General features: G+C 43.6%; 1 protein-coding gene across 9 annotated transcripts in view; it reads left to right on the top strand.

Moving 5' to 3' along the window:
• LOC6737795 (palmitoyltransferase app) overlaps positions 1-15,655 on the top strand; it is a 62,483-nt gene that overhangs the window by 41,574 nt on the left and 5,254 nt on the right. For 3 of the 9 annotated variants that reach the window (XM_016169696.3, XM_016169699.3, XR_005544050.2), the window contains exons 4-11: positions 4,137-5,428; positions 8,921-9,081; positions 9,664-9,848; positions 11,430-11,541; positions 11,610-11,764; positions 11,967-12,088; positions 12,145-12,349; positions 12,688-12,802. In XM_016169696.3, the coding sequence (XP_016031576.1) occupies positions 5,238-5,428; positions 8,921-9,081; positions 9,664-9,848; positions 11,430-11,541; positions 11,610-11,764; positions 11,967-12,088; positions 12,145-12,349; positions 12,688-12,802 (1,246 nt within the window). In that variant the 5' untranslated portion in view covers positions 4,137-5,237. Of the gene's footprint in view, positions 1-999; positions 1,103-4,136; positions 5,429-8,920; positions 9,082-9,663; positions 9,849-11,429; positions 11,542-11,609; positions 11,765-11,966; positions 12,089-12,144; positions 12,350-12,687; positions 14,951-15,655 lie in introns of those variants that run through there. The other 6 variants (XM_016169695.3, XM_016169693.3, XM_016169697.3 and 3 more) reach the window with 3 other exon arrangements.

Below are 15,655 nucleotides of genomic sequence, written 5' to 3'. Positions count from 1 at the left end.
CAGAATTTTAAAATTACGTATAAAGCTGTTAGAAAGTATGCAACGAAATATGTGGTATTTAAAATACCGAACAATTAGTACCAAAATACTCTTTTCTTTATGAAAATTTTTAGAGACCCTAAAAAATCATAGTGGTATTTGAGCTAAAATTTGCAATTTAATGAATTAAGAAAAAGGTGTGATTAAAGTACTTCTAGGTCTTCTTTTCTCTGAGTGTCTGTAATAAAATGTCAGAGAATCGCGGAGCAATCGTTGATGGCGACTTTCGGTTTGACTGTCACAGCGCCGGCGACTTGACGTCCTCGGCGGCGTCGGCGACTGTAAATGTGACGGCAGCAATTACACGAACAGCGGCAAAGGGAAACGCTAAGGCAAACAGGACACACTCACACACACATACACACTTGTGCCTTGCATGTGTGTGCGTGCGTTGCTTTGTTGCCGTAACGGAAATGGACGCCATGTCGGATGTTTGAGGAAATGTTCGTGTAGCTGTAACGGCAATGCCGAGAAAATGTGTTTGTGTGTGTTTGTATTTCCCTTATGCTCTACAGAACCATATATGTGGTCTATTAGTTGGGCGACTGTTTAAAACCATTAAATTGTATTGACATTTGAAAGAGTCGGTTGAACGACATTGTCGAGCATCGGCGATTGTTATTGCTCTGCTGGCCGCTCTTTTGAAATCAAAACTAATTGGAATATGAGTTGGAAATTATGTTTGTGACATTATGTTTAATTGAAAGTTTCCAGGTCAAACGGGGAGTAAACAAACATCTGCGTTATGAGTTACAAAATTAGCGTTTCTGCTTGTTGCAATGTTGGAAAAGAGTAAATTCGTTTTTATGATAAAACAAACCGAAATTGGTTCAGGTATTTGCTCAATTGATTTTGACCAAATTTTAAATGAGGAAATTATGAAAAAAAAAACTTTGCGGTCTCTATATGAAAATATTAAAAACTTAATAGTCGTTGTAAAATACGTTGGTATGTTTTTTAAATTTTTAGATCGAATATAACACAACTGCACTCATTCACCTGATGTTAATCCACACCTACAGTCTTGCATTTTCCTAATCTGGACACGTCGTCATCCTCTGGAGTAAGCCAAAGTAACCAAACCGACTTCAAATACGCACAAGATCTCTTCGCACACACTCACACTCACTATTCATATGCAGTCCGGCACTCAATGCCTATGAGAATGTGTCTGCTGGTTTGTTCGTTTGTTTGTTTGCTGAACGAGTGGGCGAGTGCGAATGCAGGCGGGGCGTTTGCGTAAATGAATGATCCCAGTCGAGTAGAGTCGAACTGAGCCGCCTTTCATGGGGGACAGCCAGGGGCTCGACTTAAGCCGGCACTGAGAGAAAAAATCACATTGTGAAAAATTTATCCGAAAGTACGGAGTATTGAAGTTGTGTGATTTTAACCTTCCTAGCAAATATTCTATAAATCCAACAAGTTTTGATTAAAATATACATACAAAAAAGTTATCTAAATCAATATATTAATTTTTTTAATAATAATTTTTTGTAATTAATTTCAATGAGGAATCAATTATGGAACCTAAAGACTTGATTATAATGTCTCATATTTTGTAGCCTTTTCTTAACATTTTACTTGCAATTCTACAAATATCACTAGGATCACAAAATATATTTAAATCGAAAATAATGGCAAGTGTTTCTTTTTCGATGTAGTCCCGCCATGCACGCATGGCTGGCGGAGTACTTGCCACGCCCCCTCCGCCCCCCTCTTGAATGTTAAGTGTGCTCGCCATGCATGCGTATGAGTAACGATAGTGAGAGTGTGGGTGAGTGGGCTGAAGTGGGTGGTTTCAGTGGGTGGCGTGGGCGTGATAGTGGCAGTTGTGGCTACGATTGCGGCGGTGAAGGGGTGAAGCGGGCCAGCGGCGTCAAGAGCACTGATGTTCAAGGGTTTGATGTATTACAAAATACGTATACGCAACCGCAGCCTACAATTACAATGCCAAGTGTCGGTTAGGTATTTCTGGTTCACTCTCTCGCTCACTCACACTCACATACGCCAAGTGAGTGCGAGTGTTGTGGGGTTTATGCGGAAGGATTTCAAGAACAAGTTCATGAATTTATGTTATTGTGAAACCACTGAAATATGAAGTTCTGGGCTAAACAAATTGTTGTTTTAAGCCTAATGAAATATTAATCAAGTATTTTATAGAAATCTTTTTTATATTTTCCGACATACTGTATTCATGAATTCAGCATAAACATGGAACATTCCAGCGATTTCAGAAAAGTGATAGAATGCGCGTTAGTCGCTGCATTTTATTAAATACCAACACATGCTTTGCTTTGTTTTGTTTGCAGATCACATTTTGATAGTGGATACTATAATTTCTTTCACTTTCACTCTTCTGCCGACCCATTGAATTGCCGTAAGTGGCCATTTATTTACATATTTGCGCTGAGTGGCACACTTCAAAGTTGGCTCTTGTGTTTTGTTTTTGCTGTCGCTACTTTATGGTTATTGTTTTTTTTTTTTGCTTTTGCCGTTGTTGTTGTCATTGTTGCTGGCACTTTGCGTCATTTCAGGCAATTTATGAGTTTATTGAACACACGCTTGTGTGCCTTTAATTGGCACTTCTTGGCGCATGTCATCAGCTGCTGTTAATGTTAATTTTGAGGGGGGAGGTGGACTCCCCTACCATGCCATGCCATACCATTTCCTTCCATCCCAGCGAAATGCATGCAAATAATCGCAGTCAGTATATATTAGAGCATTCGGTGGCGCGCTATAATTGCAACACAATTTGCATAAACATTTTCACCGCCCGAGAAATAGCCGAAATAGGCAACATCTGCAAACCCTGAGTTCCTTTTAAATGGGGCGGCGTGTGCCCAATTAACGCAAATTGCAAATGCAAAAGCCATTCACTCGTTTTCGGGAGGCTCCTGTGAGCCTGTGCTTGTGTTTGTGTTTGTGTTTTGCTACTGGGTTTATTGCCGCACAAAGTGCGCCTGTTTGCCTTAGATAACGGGTTCTGGGTTCCAGAACCATGTTGCAACACACACACACAACCAGGAACATAAAGTTACCGTGCAGCGTAGTTGCCACAACTTGCTGTCGCCGGGGCGGCATACAGTGCGTATGCTTAACTTGATTAGCGCCAATTAGCCGACAGTAGTCGTCTCTCATAAAACCGCAAATTAGCGCATTTCAGCTGTTAATAATCCATGCCGCTTTAATCCTTTAGTCGGTTTATGCCAAGCCATAAATAATAAACGATCTGGATTTATGTTCGCTGCGCATTTCAAATTAAGTGAGCTATCTGGAATAAAACAAGGATGCAGGAGCTTAACTAGATCGTTTTGAATTGGGAAAGCTCTTAAACAGAAGCTGCTGAATGAGCAAGAGTTTAATCTTAAATTTGAATTAACTAATCTAAAAAATTGGTATCTTAGATGTTTGAGTTTAAGTAAGCTGCTGAATGAGCAAGAGTTTAATCTTAAATTTGAATTAACTAATCTAAAAAATTGGTATCTTAGATGTTTGAGTTTAAGTATCAATTATATGTGAAATGCACATCCTTGATTTGTGTTCAACACAAACAAAAACAATTTACCACTTAAATTCGAATTAATTAGTCAAATTACTCAATCAATAACAACCGCTAAGATGTGTAAAAACACAATTTAATTGAACTTAATTGAGAGTCTTACTCAGTCATTTAAATTGTGTGCTGATAAAAGAAGAGCTTCCAAACCAAAATGTCATAAAGTAGTGACCACAACTGTTTGGCTTAAATGCCATAAACATCCGTGGGACAATTGGGAATGAAAATTTATCTGCAAGTTATAACAACTCGATTGTGTTGGCATAAAAAAAGTGATAAAATTTATCTTATGAATTGGCCCATTGCGGACGCACTCGCTCTTTTAGCCAAACTTACAGTACGCGGGCAATGCGATTAAAATTCGATAATAAAGTGGGAATAAAGGAATCCCTGGAAGAGATGAGAAGTTTCTCCTTTTCGCTTGTCGTCGCCCGCACAAAAGTTCTTAATCAAAATAACTTAATGATTATATTTGCTTGCAATTCCACAGTTGCTCACTCCTTTTCACAAGTTTCTCTACATTTTCTCGTTACCATTTCAGGACTGACTGACCCGCTCAAACAGGACTAAAACCAGCCAAACCAATTCGACGCCAATTTTAACTACTGTTGGTGGCGCCAGCAGCGAATAGCGAATAATTGAATCATAAAGGACACGGACGGGCCACCCAAAAGGATCCAGAATTCAGGATCAACAAAGCCGAGCAAATAATTGCTATATAGTCTGTGTGTGTGTGTGTGCGCGCACGGAACGTGGTCTCCCCACCCCATTTCCGGTGGGTGGAAAAAGGGGAGTGGCAGCAGCGCTGGCAAACGAAGGCGGCTGCAGGGAAATGACAGCCGTCCTGCTTTAATTAAAGCCGGGACGTGGGCGTGTGGGCGTGAGGCCCGAAAGTGTGCGCTGCAATAAAAGGAGGAAACTGAAACGCAATGTGGCTGATGCCGCGGACCGTGGACAACGCAACAAAGTGGACGAAATTGCTTTTGGAACATTACAGGATACCACTGGAGGTGGACAGCAGTAGCGGCAGCAGCGGACCAGGCATTAATTTTGATTAAATTCACCTGAGAACATTCGCCTTCAAAATAGCAACTAACAAACGAACGACAAAAACTACAAACTACAGAATAAAGCTAAATCAAACTTTAAGTGAACATTTCAAGCAGCGGCGCGGTGTGCATGAAATTCACAGGAGATAGCAGCCAACAGGATCGGGAGCAGCAGGAGACATCTTGTGGAAGTCGGTTTTGCGTGCCGCAGGCATTGCAACAGCCACACATGAACACGTCGCTGTGACACGAGGTGGTGCGGAGCGAAGGGAGGCGTCGTCGGTCGCCAGGACGCCAGGAAAACAGCATAATTTCGTCAACGGCAGCCGTTTGAACTGTCGTCGCCAGAGCATAACCCACCATTCCCCAGGATCCCGAAACCCCAAACCCAAATCCCCAACCCGGCCCACATCATCAGCAGCGGCAGGAGCAGCAGAAGAGTCAGGAAAGGCGTCACTGTCACAGTCAGCGATTGTTGTCAGCAAAGGAAAAGTAACAGAATCGGGGGAACCAGCAGCAGCAGCAGGAGCAGGACCTGGCATAGCAACACCATCCTATCCAAAACTTAATCCCCATTCGCCACGACCGCCCCGATGAATCTGCTGTGCTGCTGTTGTTGCAGTAACATGGCACCAAACCAGCGCGTCACACGCAAATGGGAACTGTTTGCCGGACGCAATAAATTCTACTGCGATGGATTGCTAATGTCCGCACCGCACACAGGCGTCTTCTACTTGACGTGCATCCTGATTACCGGCACCAGTGCGCTCTTCTTTGCCTTCGAGTGAGTATACGCCCCGTGCTCATTTCAGCCATTTGTCAGTTGGTTCGTACACTGGAAAAAACGTTGATATATGGTATAAATATTAGTGTTTGATGTTTTCTATCAAGTATAATCTATATCTATACACTGGTTTTACATTAAAGCCAGTTTAGTTTAAAGTAATTGGAACTAGGTACTGATTAATCATATAATATACAATCTTAAGTATATAAGTTCTTAATTCCTTAAAAATAAATGTGTATACTTATACTCAGTTACTGTAGGCATTTATAAAAATAGCGATACAAGAAAATTAGATAAGATAAGATAGGTTTGATATATAACTAATCAGTATTTAATTTAAAGTACTAGATTTTCTTTAAGTGTACCAGTAGGAGTGTCAGTGAGCAGTTGGCCTCCCTTTAGATGCATTGTGTGCAAAATGTATACGTTGCTAATTAAGCATTGCCCAGTAACCCTTTCCGGTGGGCCAACGGATAGACGATGCCCCTGGCCACCGACCATCCATTCCACCGGGTCATGCTTGATTTCCAATTACGCCCACATTAATGGTCTCTGACTTTGGACTCTTGCTCTGGTTTCATCGGTATCAACGGGTTTCTCATCCGGTTTCTCATTCCCGACTCTTTTTCTGCCCTCTGCTGTCCGTCTCCGTATCCAATGGCATGTAATTATTGCTGTGCAACGTGGCGTATGCGTTATGCTTGAGCTGGCAAAGGACATGGTGGGCTATCCAAGCTGCTACTTTTTCAGCTAGATATCTCTGTCCGGGATGAATCCGTTGAATTACGGGTATCCGTGTGGATTGCATAATGGTGGTGGGTGAATAGTTTCAGCTTTTGATTTGTCAATCCGATGGTTGTCCGGCATTCAAATATGTTCATGCTACTAGTCCGACCCACTGGCAAACCACAGGAAAATTATCCCCGTTCAGTTTTAAACTGAATTTTCATTTCAGACTCGTTCATCCGGAACACATTTCTATTTCCTGTCGCTAAACTTTTCCGCTATTAAACTCTGATGGCGGTGTTTAATGGTTGAAAATTAAAGTTTTTGAATTATTAATATTTCATTTAGATTCGGGCAAACCGACCTCTGCGTACCCTCTTATTTAAGCTGCTTTTGTCATTTGTCATAGTCTGCGTTTTTGTGGGACAACACAGTGAAATAAACGAGAAATTTCAAAGAATATTGAATTCGGTTGCTACTATCACGTTGCTTCAATAATAATTCAAACGTCCAATCAATTTGGTCGGTATAGCAACTAAATAAATATCTAAACGGCATGAGCATCTGGAAAACCAACAGGCCACAAACGTTTAACTAGATTCAATTTGGTTGCACATGGGCGTAACCACCCTCATTTTTCCGTAGACTGGCCAAAATAACGCATACGACACGTAGTGCAAATACAAATAGCACGCAACGTTAAAGTTGCAAACCATTCGCCATTCGACATTGCGATTAGACGAAATTATGCTCAACATTTTCTGCACGAAATCATTTTAGCAGCGCAGAAAGGAATTACATGTGCGGAGGTGCTGTGTTTCCCACAAAAGAAATTGAAATTCCCATGCCTAGGAACCATATACATATATGCACCGCCTACATCTCCAGCTGCAACAGCTCCACCAACTCCAGCTCCTCCATTTATGCGCTCCAAATTTATTCGCTGCTGAAAAGCGGCTGCAGCGCGATTTTACTTTCATTGCTTGCTTTACATTAGCGCACAGTCGAGTGGAAGGCGCCCCAGTATGGATGGGCATTACAATATCTGCAATGCCTTTGAGTGCTCCCATAGATATTCCTGCAGATACTCGCACATATCCTACGAATGCACGCGAAAAAATTGGAAAATTTGTTCAGAAACAGGAAGGCAGGCCAAAGCGTTCAGTTCTTAAGAGATGCCTAAAGTTTCTCATGATAAAGCTAAAGACAACTTCATGAATTTAGTTTTAAATCATTTTATATTTATTTTATAACTTATTTTCAAACAAATATTGATTTAACATATTTTAAATCTATTTTTATTTAGTTTACCAGTTATAGTTTATTTATTCCAAAACGGATTTTAAATAGAATTAAACCGAAACAAAACATTTACAAAACGCGCATAGCGCCTCAGGCTTTAATTTGCACGTAGAAAATGTATGTGTCCCTGAATTAAATGAACACAAAATTTGATTGCAGTCAAAGATAGATGTATCTCAAATATATATATTTATTATTTATTTTTTTTTTTTTGCATGTAGGCAGCCTGGGGGATGTGTGGGCCAAACTCAAATTGTGTTTCGTTCGACGCTCCCCGGCAATGCAAATCGCTAAAAGGTAGCACACAATGCATGAGGGAGGGGCCCTCCTTCGCATTTCCCCATTTTCTATTTTATTTTCTATGGCATTGTCAGCGATTTGCCAGTTGAATGCGAGAAAAGCATTTTTTGAATGCATTCCTATTTAAGCCTTACTTTTATGGCTGGTAGGGTAAGGGGTTGGGCGCCTGGAGCGCAATCGGCGTTGTCATGACAAATGTATTTAACTATTTTCGGTTGGTTCTCTGCTGACTGTTCCCAAAATGAGGCAAAGTACATCCACGTCCATCTGGGACTTGTCACACATAATTGTCACTGAGCACTCTGTGTCCTCTGTGAATTGATGGCGAGTGAAAGTTGCTCCTGCGAGTGGTGAATGCGGCGACTTTTGCTATTCACAAATCGTTGGCACGCATCGGGCATTAAGTAACAATGCCGAGCTGAACATTGTCCTATCCCCCAGCCGCTAGTCCTTCGCATCGCAGCCATCCCCGCTGGGATAGGATAGTCCGCCCCAATTTGGTGCCATATTTGTTCGGGCCTTTCCACACATTTGGGGCATTGCCAAATCACCGGGGACATTTGCATGCATTTTTTAACAGGGCATGCCACACTCGTCGCCCACCAAATGCTGCAGTAAATCCAATGGCAAGCGTTGCCTGCAATTTTGCCGTTTGGATGCACTGCATGCACCGGATGCCAGGGAAGTCGGAGATTCACGGAATCAAATTTCAATGGGTGCTTGCAGCTGAGACAGAATCCAAGGATCAGTAGTTTTGAAAGGCTTTCTTTCTAGTCATGCTTTGTTCAATCAGAGAGATTTTTAAAGAGCTGAGTTGCTACTTTTTGACTTAGAGTTGTATTATAAACAAGAGAGGTCTCTAAAATCTCATTAAATTATAATTATATTATATAAATAAACGATAATAGTCATTAGAGCTTTTTAGGAGTAAGCCTGCTGTAATATAACTTTTATATGCAAACACATAATATTTTAGTCATTATTTGAATATTCCTAGTTTATTACCAAATTTACCTACTTTATCTTATTGACATGCCCCTAGTTTATTACTCCATTTGCCGAAACAATCTGCTCAAATCAAGATGTTGCCATAAACCATAATGACAGAAACATCGTTATATTAATGATATATATTTCTGTGCTCTTCGTCCTTTCTTGCAGCTGTCCCTTTCTGGCGGACAGCATAAATCCGGCCATTCCGATTGTGGGAGCGGTACTATACTTCTTCACGATGAGCTCCTTGCTGCGCACAACCTTCACGGATCCGGGCGTCATACCGCGAGCCTCCAACGATGAGGCCGCCTATATTGAAAAGCAAATTGGTACGTTACTCATCCGCCCCGTAGTTTCGCGATAGCAATAGCAATAGCAATCGCAGTCGAAGTCCTCGCGTCCATCCAAAAGGAAATGTGGCCAAGGTCGTTGCCTGTTGCCTGAATATCCTTCTTCTCCATCTGCCACGCCCCTACTACCCCTACTACTTGCCAAACACTCGCCCACTCAAACACACACACAGACAACACTTGCGTATATATTTGTTTTCACTTCATTAAGCTTGTGTGTGTGTGTGTGAGAGCAAATGGGAGGAACGTAAAAAGTAATGAGCGTGGCATGACATAGAATGAAAAAAACGCTAAAAAAAAATGTGAAAATATATATGCTCCGTATAAAAATCATCAAAGGCGAACGCTGCGTTGCCTTTGCACTAATGAGTTGCTGTTGTTGCCTTTGTATAAAATATTTAAAATGAGAAAACTTTTGCCCTTTCCACCAATTTTTTCTTTTTTCATTTTTCTTCCACTTGCATGTCAACATCGTCGATGTTGCTGATGCTGCATTTCCTCTGCGTCGCTCTGGATGAATCCGGGAATATGTGTGTGGATAACCCAAATCGACGTGTGTAGAGGTGCCAAACTCGCTGAACAGTCCCACATATCGACCGCCGCCGAGGACCAAGGAGGTCCTGGTCAAAGGACAAACGGTCAAGCTGAAATACTGCTTCACCTGCAAGATCTTCCGGCCGCCGAGAGCCTCGCACTGCAGCCTGTGCGACAACTGCGTGGACCGCTTCGATCACCACTGTCCCTGGGTGAGTAGTGATGATAGTAATGGTGGGGCACTGCTGGGTGATGTGGGTTTGCCGAGTGGGTCCTTGACAAGGACACCCGGCACCTCGTTAGCGGTGGCGCATTTTTAATCACTTCCCAGCAAACCGCCTACTTGCTGGCTGGCTGGCTGTCCCCAAAGCACCCGTTCTCCAACGTCATCCTCATCCTCATCCTGGCCCCCATTTTGGCCAACTGACATTGAGCCGAGAGCCGCATTAGAGGCTCTGGCGAAAAGTGGGCCACAAAACCAACAGCCTCTCGTCGTCTCTGACTTTAACCCAATTCCAACGGCAACCGCTGAGGTTGCTAATTTTTTAGCAAAAATAATTTCAGCCGAGCGCACGTCACGTTTAAAAAAAAAGAAAAAGCGCACTCGGACGGACTCCCTGCGAATCCTTTGCTTCTCCTCTTTTTTTTACCCGCCAGCGACGCGCTGATGCAACAAGATGTGGCTCCCTCTCCGCGTCTGTGTGTGTGTATGTGTGTGTGTTTGGACAGGACCAAGCAAACAAACCACACTTGCACAAACACACACTCATGCACACACTAACTTAAGTAGCCACACTCATATTTCTGTGGTTCTGTTCTTGTTTTTGTTAGTATTGTAGCATACTTTTTGGGATGAGGGCGCCACATCCCCAAGAGACTCAAATCATCGCACATACCCTTACGGATAAATGTACTTAACATTCAACTGAGAATTCAAATACTCCTCGGCTTTTTAAATATTCATACTCACTAATTGAGTGCTTTGTTCGCACACCACTTGTATTTTTAAGCCAAAAGATAACCCATTTAGTGCTTTATTCCCTAATTGATTGCTTTGTCTTCGTATTTAATTTCCCACGATGATATTGATTTGAAAATTTTCCTTTCACCTTGATTTTAGCTTTCGCAATTCACAATCAATTTATTTTGACCCGCAAACCATTTGGCTTGAGGAAGGTCAGTTAAGTAATTAAATATTTACACTAAGCTGAGCATTCATTTCGACTTAGGCTGTCACTTTTACACTTTTACAAGGACTTTTGACATTCTCTAAAATATTATAATTGGTATTAAGGAAATGCTCATTTATGTTTGATTTATATAATAAGAAACTAAATTTCCAAGTTCAACAAATCACATAAAATAACTCATAATTTCCTACTTACTGAAAGGGTGTAAATTACTCGGTCTGCTAGAACTCAAAGTCTCTGCCAGTTAGTGTTGCTGTCATGGCTTTGCCATCGCCCCACTTCATTTACTGGGTCTCCGGCGTAATTTAAATCCCCGGAGGAGAGAAAGTACGGACACAATCGCATCTGACGGCTTGAAGGTCGACTCGAGCCTTCTGGGGATTTGGTTCACTGTTCGCGGCTCCAAAAAAATGGGGTTGTTGGCCAGGAGGATGGGTGCTGGAAATTAAGGCATTTTCTCGGTCGTAATTTTGGTAATGCCACACATCTCGTGAAAATGCAATTAACCTCATTAAGTCTGCCAGCTCGAAGCGGGATACCAACTTACCAACTTTATTTCGCCTGTAGTGTGTTTATAACCAATTTGAAATGCTCTCTTTGCAGGTGGGAAACTGCGTGGGCAAGCGGAATTATCGGTTCTTTTACTTGTTTCTAGTCTCATTGGCATTTTTAGCTGTATTTATATTCTCGTGCTCTGTGACGCATTTAGTTTTATGTGAGTACATTGGAATAGCGATCCATATACCATGTGAATGATTTTTGATTTGTTTATACCAACCGCAGTGATGAAGAAGGAGCACGAGGTCTTTAATGTAATCAAGGCGGCGCCCTTCACTGTGATTGTTGTGTTCATTTGCTTCTTCTCGATATGGTCGGTGATCGGCCTGGCCGGCTTCCATACCTATCTGACGACTAGCGATCAGACAACCAACGAGGATGTAAGTATACAGAAACATATATATTATATATAAGCTATTAAATCAGGCACAAGCTTCCCTTATCAAAATAAACGATTGGGAATTATGAGAGCACACAAATTCCTTAGGAAGATTCCTAGGAAATGTTTAAAATTATCCAATGTTTACCATTGTGATTAAACGCTAAATTGTTTACACAATTGAAATCTGCTCTCTTCGACAGCTCAAGGGATCCTTCTCCTCCAAAGGCGGTCCACGCACCCAAAATCCCTATTCGCGGGGCAACATTTGCCTGAACTGCTGTCACATCCTGTGCGGACCCATGACGCCCTCGCTGATCGATAGGTAAGTGGAGAGTGGGCAGAGTTCCAGAGCATTATGCTAATTGGATTAACCGACAGACGCGGCATCGCCACCGACGAGTTCATCCAGCAGATGCAGCACCAGTCGAGTCCTCGGCACGCACTGAGCGATGTGCTGAGTGCCTCGCACATGGTCACCACCTCGCAGCCCATGATGGGCGTTATGGGTGGTGGTGGCATCGGTGGTGCCGGCGGCGGGATCAGCATTGGTGGAGCGGAGCTAAAGCCCCGATTCTACGACGAGGTAAGCGGCCAATCCAGCGGCCACATTGAGTCAATCCAAGAGCACCCTTTCACCACCGAAATCTAAAAATATCTAAATGTCTGAGCACACTGCTTGCTTGATCTCCTTTATATATTTATATATATATACATATATATCAAATCCAATCAAATCAAAACTCTCGTACGATGAACTCTTTTGTGCACATCATTTGGACGATCTGTAATTCAAATTTTTTCTTTTTGTGTTCTATGCAATGTTCTTTTTGGTAATCTACTACTACTACCTACTACTACTACTACTCGAATCATACACCACAATCGACACAATCACACCACGAATACGACCACGATAACCAGTCCAATCCCTCCTCCTCGACACTGGAGGGCAACGGAGGTGCCATCAATGGCCATGGGAATGGCCATGGCAACGGCTTCGATCATCCGCCGCCCAGTTACGACCTGGTCCAAAACGGTAAGTCCCGCAAGCATCACCAGCAGCGCTGCTCCCTGCAAACCCTGCTGCCGGCCAGTGCCCAGCAGCAGTTCAAGGCCAGCAAACACAAACACAAGCAACTGAAGCAGCACCTGGTGGCCGCCGAGTTGCAGCAACATGAGGGCGGTCCAGGACCGGGTCCAAATTCGCCCTCGCTACTGCGCTCGCCGGCCACGTCCTCCTCCTACCGGTTGAACCTCAAGCGATCGCTGCACCTGCCGCTGACACCGTCGTACGACGATGTCCGCCACTCGCCGCTCCCGCTGCTGCATCACCACGTTCATGCCCAGCAGACCACAGCCATTGGCACAGTGGCAGCAGCAGCAGCGGCGGTGGCATCCGGCGCCAGCGGCACCCATGCCGGCACCGGCACTGGTACGGGTGGTTCCTCCTCCTCCGCCACCACCACCGCACCCACTTCGGTGTCCGTGTCGTTGGCCACGGCACCGCCGCCGCTGGCGCCACGACGCCCGTCGACGCTGCAGCTGCAGGCCAGCGGAGCGATCTCCGCCAGCAACAGCACCTTGACCACCATACACACTACGGCGCCACAAGCGCCGGCGCCCACGGACTTCAAATACTATTCGCCGCAACGCAGCACCGACTCCAATCTGATGAGGAACTATCCGTTCCCGAAGGCGGCACGCGGAATGCGCCGTCAGTCGACCATGTCGGTGGACTCGCAGAAAGTTAATATAGCCGGCTATCAGCCGCTGCCGATGCGGAAGCCGTACAAGCACCAGGAGGTGATGTTCGAACTGAAGTCGCCGACCAACCGGCTGACGATTCGCGAGTGCGACTTTGGCGGTGGCGGTGAACCCTGCGATGACGATCAGTCGATCAAGGACAGCCAGATCTTTCGTGTTAGTAAACGAAATCTTTATATGAATCACCGGTCGCCGTGGAAGGAGCGCGACCGCTACTCCAATCTCTACGAGTATTCGTTCAACATCGATCTCAACTCGATCATCGAGGATGCGGCGGGCAGTGACTCGTCATAGTACGCAGCAGCAGTCCGCTGCTCCGCCGCCATGGGCCACGGTCACGTCCATCGCATCGGTGGGCTGGTCCGTCTCCTGGTCATCCTCCTCGATCGGTTGTTGGGCGCTGTACATAAGGCCGGGCCCTGGCCAGCCCGATTCCTAATGCTTCCACGCTTTTGCTAAGGCGCCACATCGGGTCCAGTTTTCCGGAATGTGCCCCACTTATTTGGGGCTACTCTGTTTAGCTTTAGACTCGAGAGCAGCTTTTCGATTATGGCTATAACTAGGACTTCGTTTAGGATTTAATATAAGGGCTTGACTAGGCATTGATTAAGTTTTTTGAATAGTTTGCAATGTACATACATATATTTTTTAATCAAGGCTGCATTTGTTGACCGAACTATTTTGAAACGGTTCGGGTTTTTTTCGAATTCGGCCTGCATTCACTTATCCATGAAACTTAATTTATAAAGAAAACTTGCTTATTTTCACTATAAGATTCAAAACTAAATGTTAGTTTAAGTTTAAAACCATATAACCGGGTAATTTTGCCCAAAAGGCGCCTTTTTTCACCATCTATTTACCATTTATCAATGTGATTTCTTTGATTTCGATTTGCAAGCAAATATTTTGCTCAACTGAGTGTTGAAAACTTGGAGCCAAAGCAACGGAGCGAATAAATTTAAAAGTTTGCAGCCTTGATTTTAACTTTGAGGGAATCTATCACAGTCTGATTGTGGCACATTTGTGAGACTCACTTGGCTTCCAGGATGCGCATAGTTGTTAGTGCAAATGTAACTGCTACCCTTTTGCAGCCTGAAAATCCGCATCTGAATCCGTATCCGTATTCGTATTCGAATCTGCATTTGTGTGTTTGCACTAGTCCCCCTTTTGTAGAAGTCGAACTTGTATTTGATTTGTGTTTAATGTTTGAAACCACCAACCCTTGCCGTAGACTTCCCCACGCTCCACGTTCCACCTCCAGTTCCAGTTCCAGTCCCCCCGAAAAACTTGGTTCATAGAAACTTTTGCGTTTATATAGCACCTGCTTCCCAGGCTAGGTGCGTCGGATCCCTCCTGCTGCAAGATGCGTTTGCAATAGGGGGCGACTCGGCGCCAGGGGCCGCTAAATGCCACCCGTGTATGTACAGTTGCGGTAACAATAATAGCACCAAAAGCACATTTCGTGTTTGCCCCATCGTTTCTCTATTTTCTGAAATTTTTTCAAAATTTTTTCCACTAATCTTAAATACTACAATGATTTTCAATTGAAATAATAAAATTGGTAAAAGATCTAATGGATATTTTAAAAATAATTGGTAAAACAAAGAAAAACCTCCAAATTTAGGCGGTAACAAAAATAGCACTGCTTCTCGTATTTTGCTAAAACTAACTAAAAAAATAAAATAAGAGTTCAACAAATGGATTATATCTTAAGAACTATGTTTAAAGAATCTTAATATTTGGTTGCGTGACCATTGTAGGCAATGACAGCTGCGCATCCTCTTGGCATGGAGTCCACCAAGTCCTGGTACCGTTTTTAAGGAATTTTGCTCCGTGAATCCTTGATCCTCGATCCCCCATGAATCCAAAGTTCCTCGTTATGGTTGGGCTTGGCTTCAGGAACCTTTTTTTCACGTCCGCACAAAGTTTTTCGATTGGATTCAAGTCGGGTGGCTGAGCAGGCCATTTCATTCCTCGGATCGATTTCTGCTCAAACCACTTTCGAGCCTTCTTCCTCGTGTGTTTTGGGTCGTTATCCTGTTGAAATGTCCAAAAAAACGGCATTTCATCCTCGGCATATAGCGCCATCACATTTTCCAGGATATCTGTGTAAATGTGCTGATCC

Source organism: Drosophila simulans, chromosome 3L (assembly GCF_016746395.2).
Source record: "Drosophila simulans strain w501 chromosome 3L, Prin_Dsim_3.1, whole genome shotgun sequence".
Lineage (NCBI taxonomy): Eukaryota > Metazoa > Arthropoda > Insecta > Diptera > Drosophilidae > Drosophila > Drosophila simulans.
This window is presented reverse-complemented; position numbering and strand designations above follow the sequence as displayed.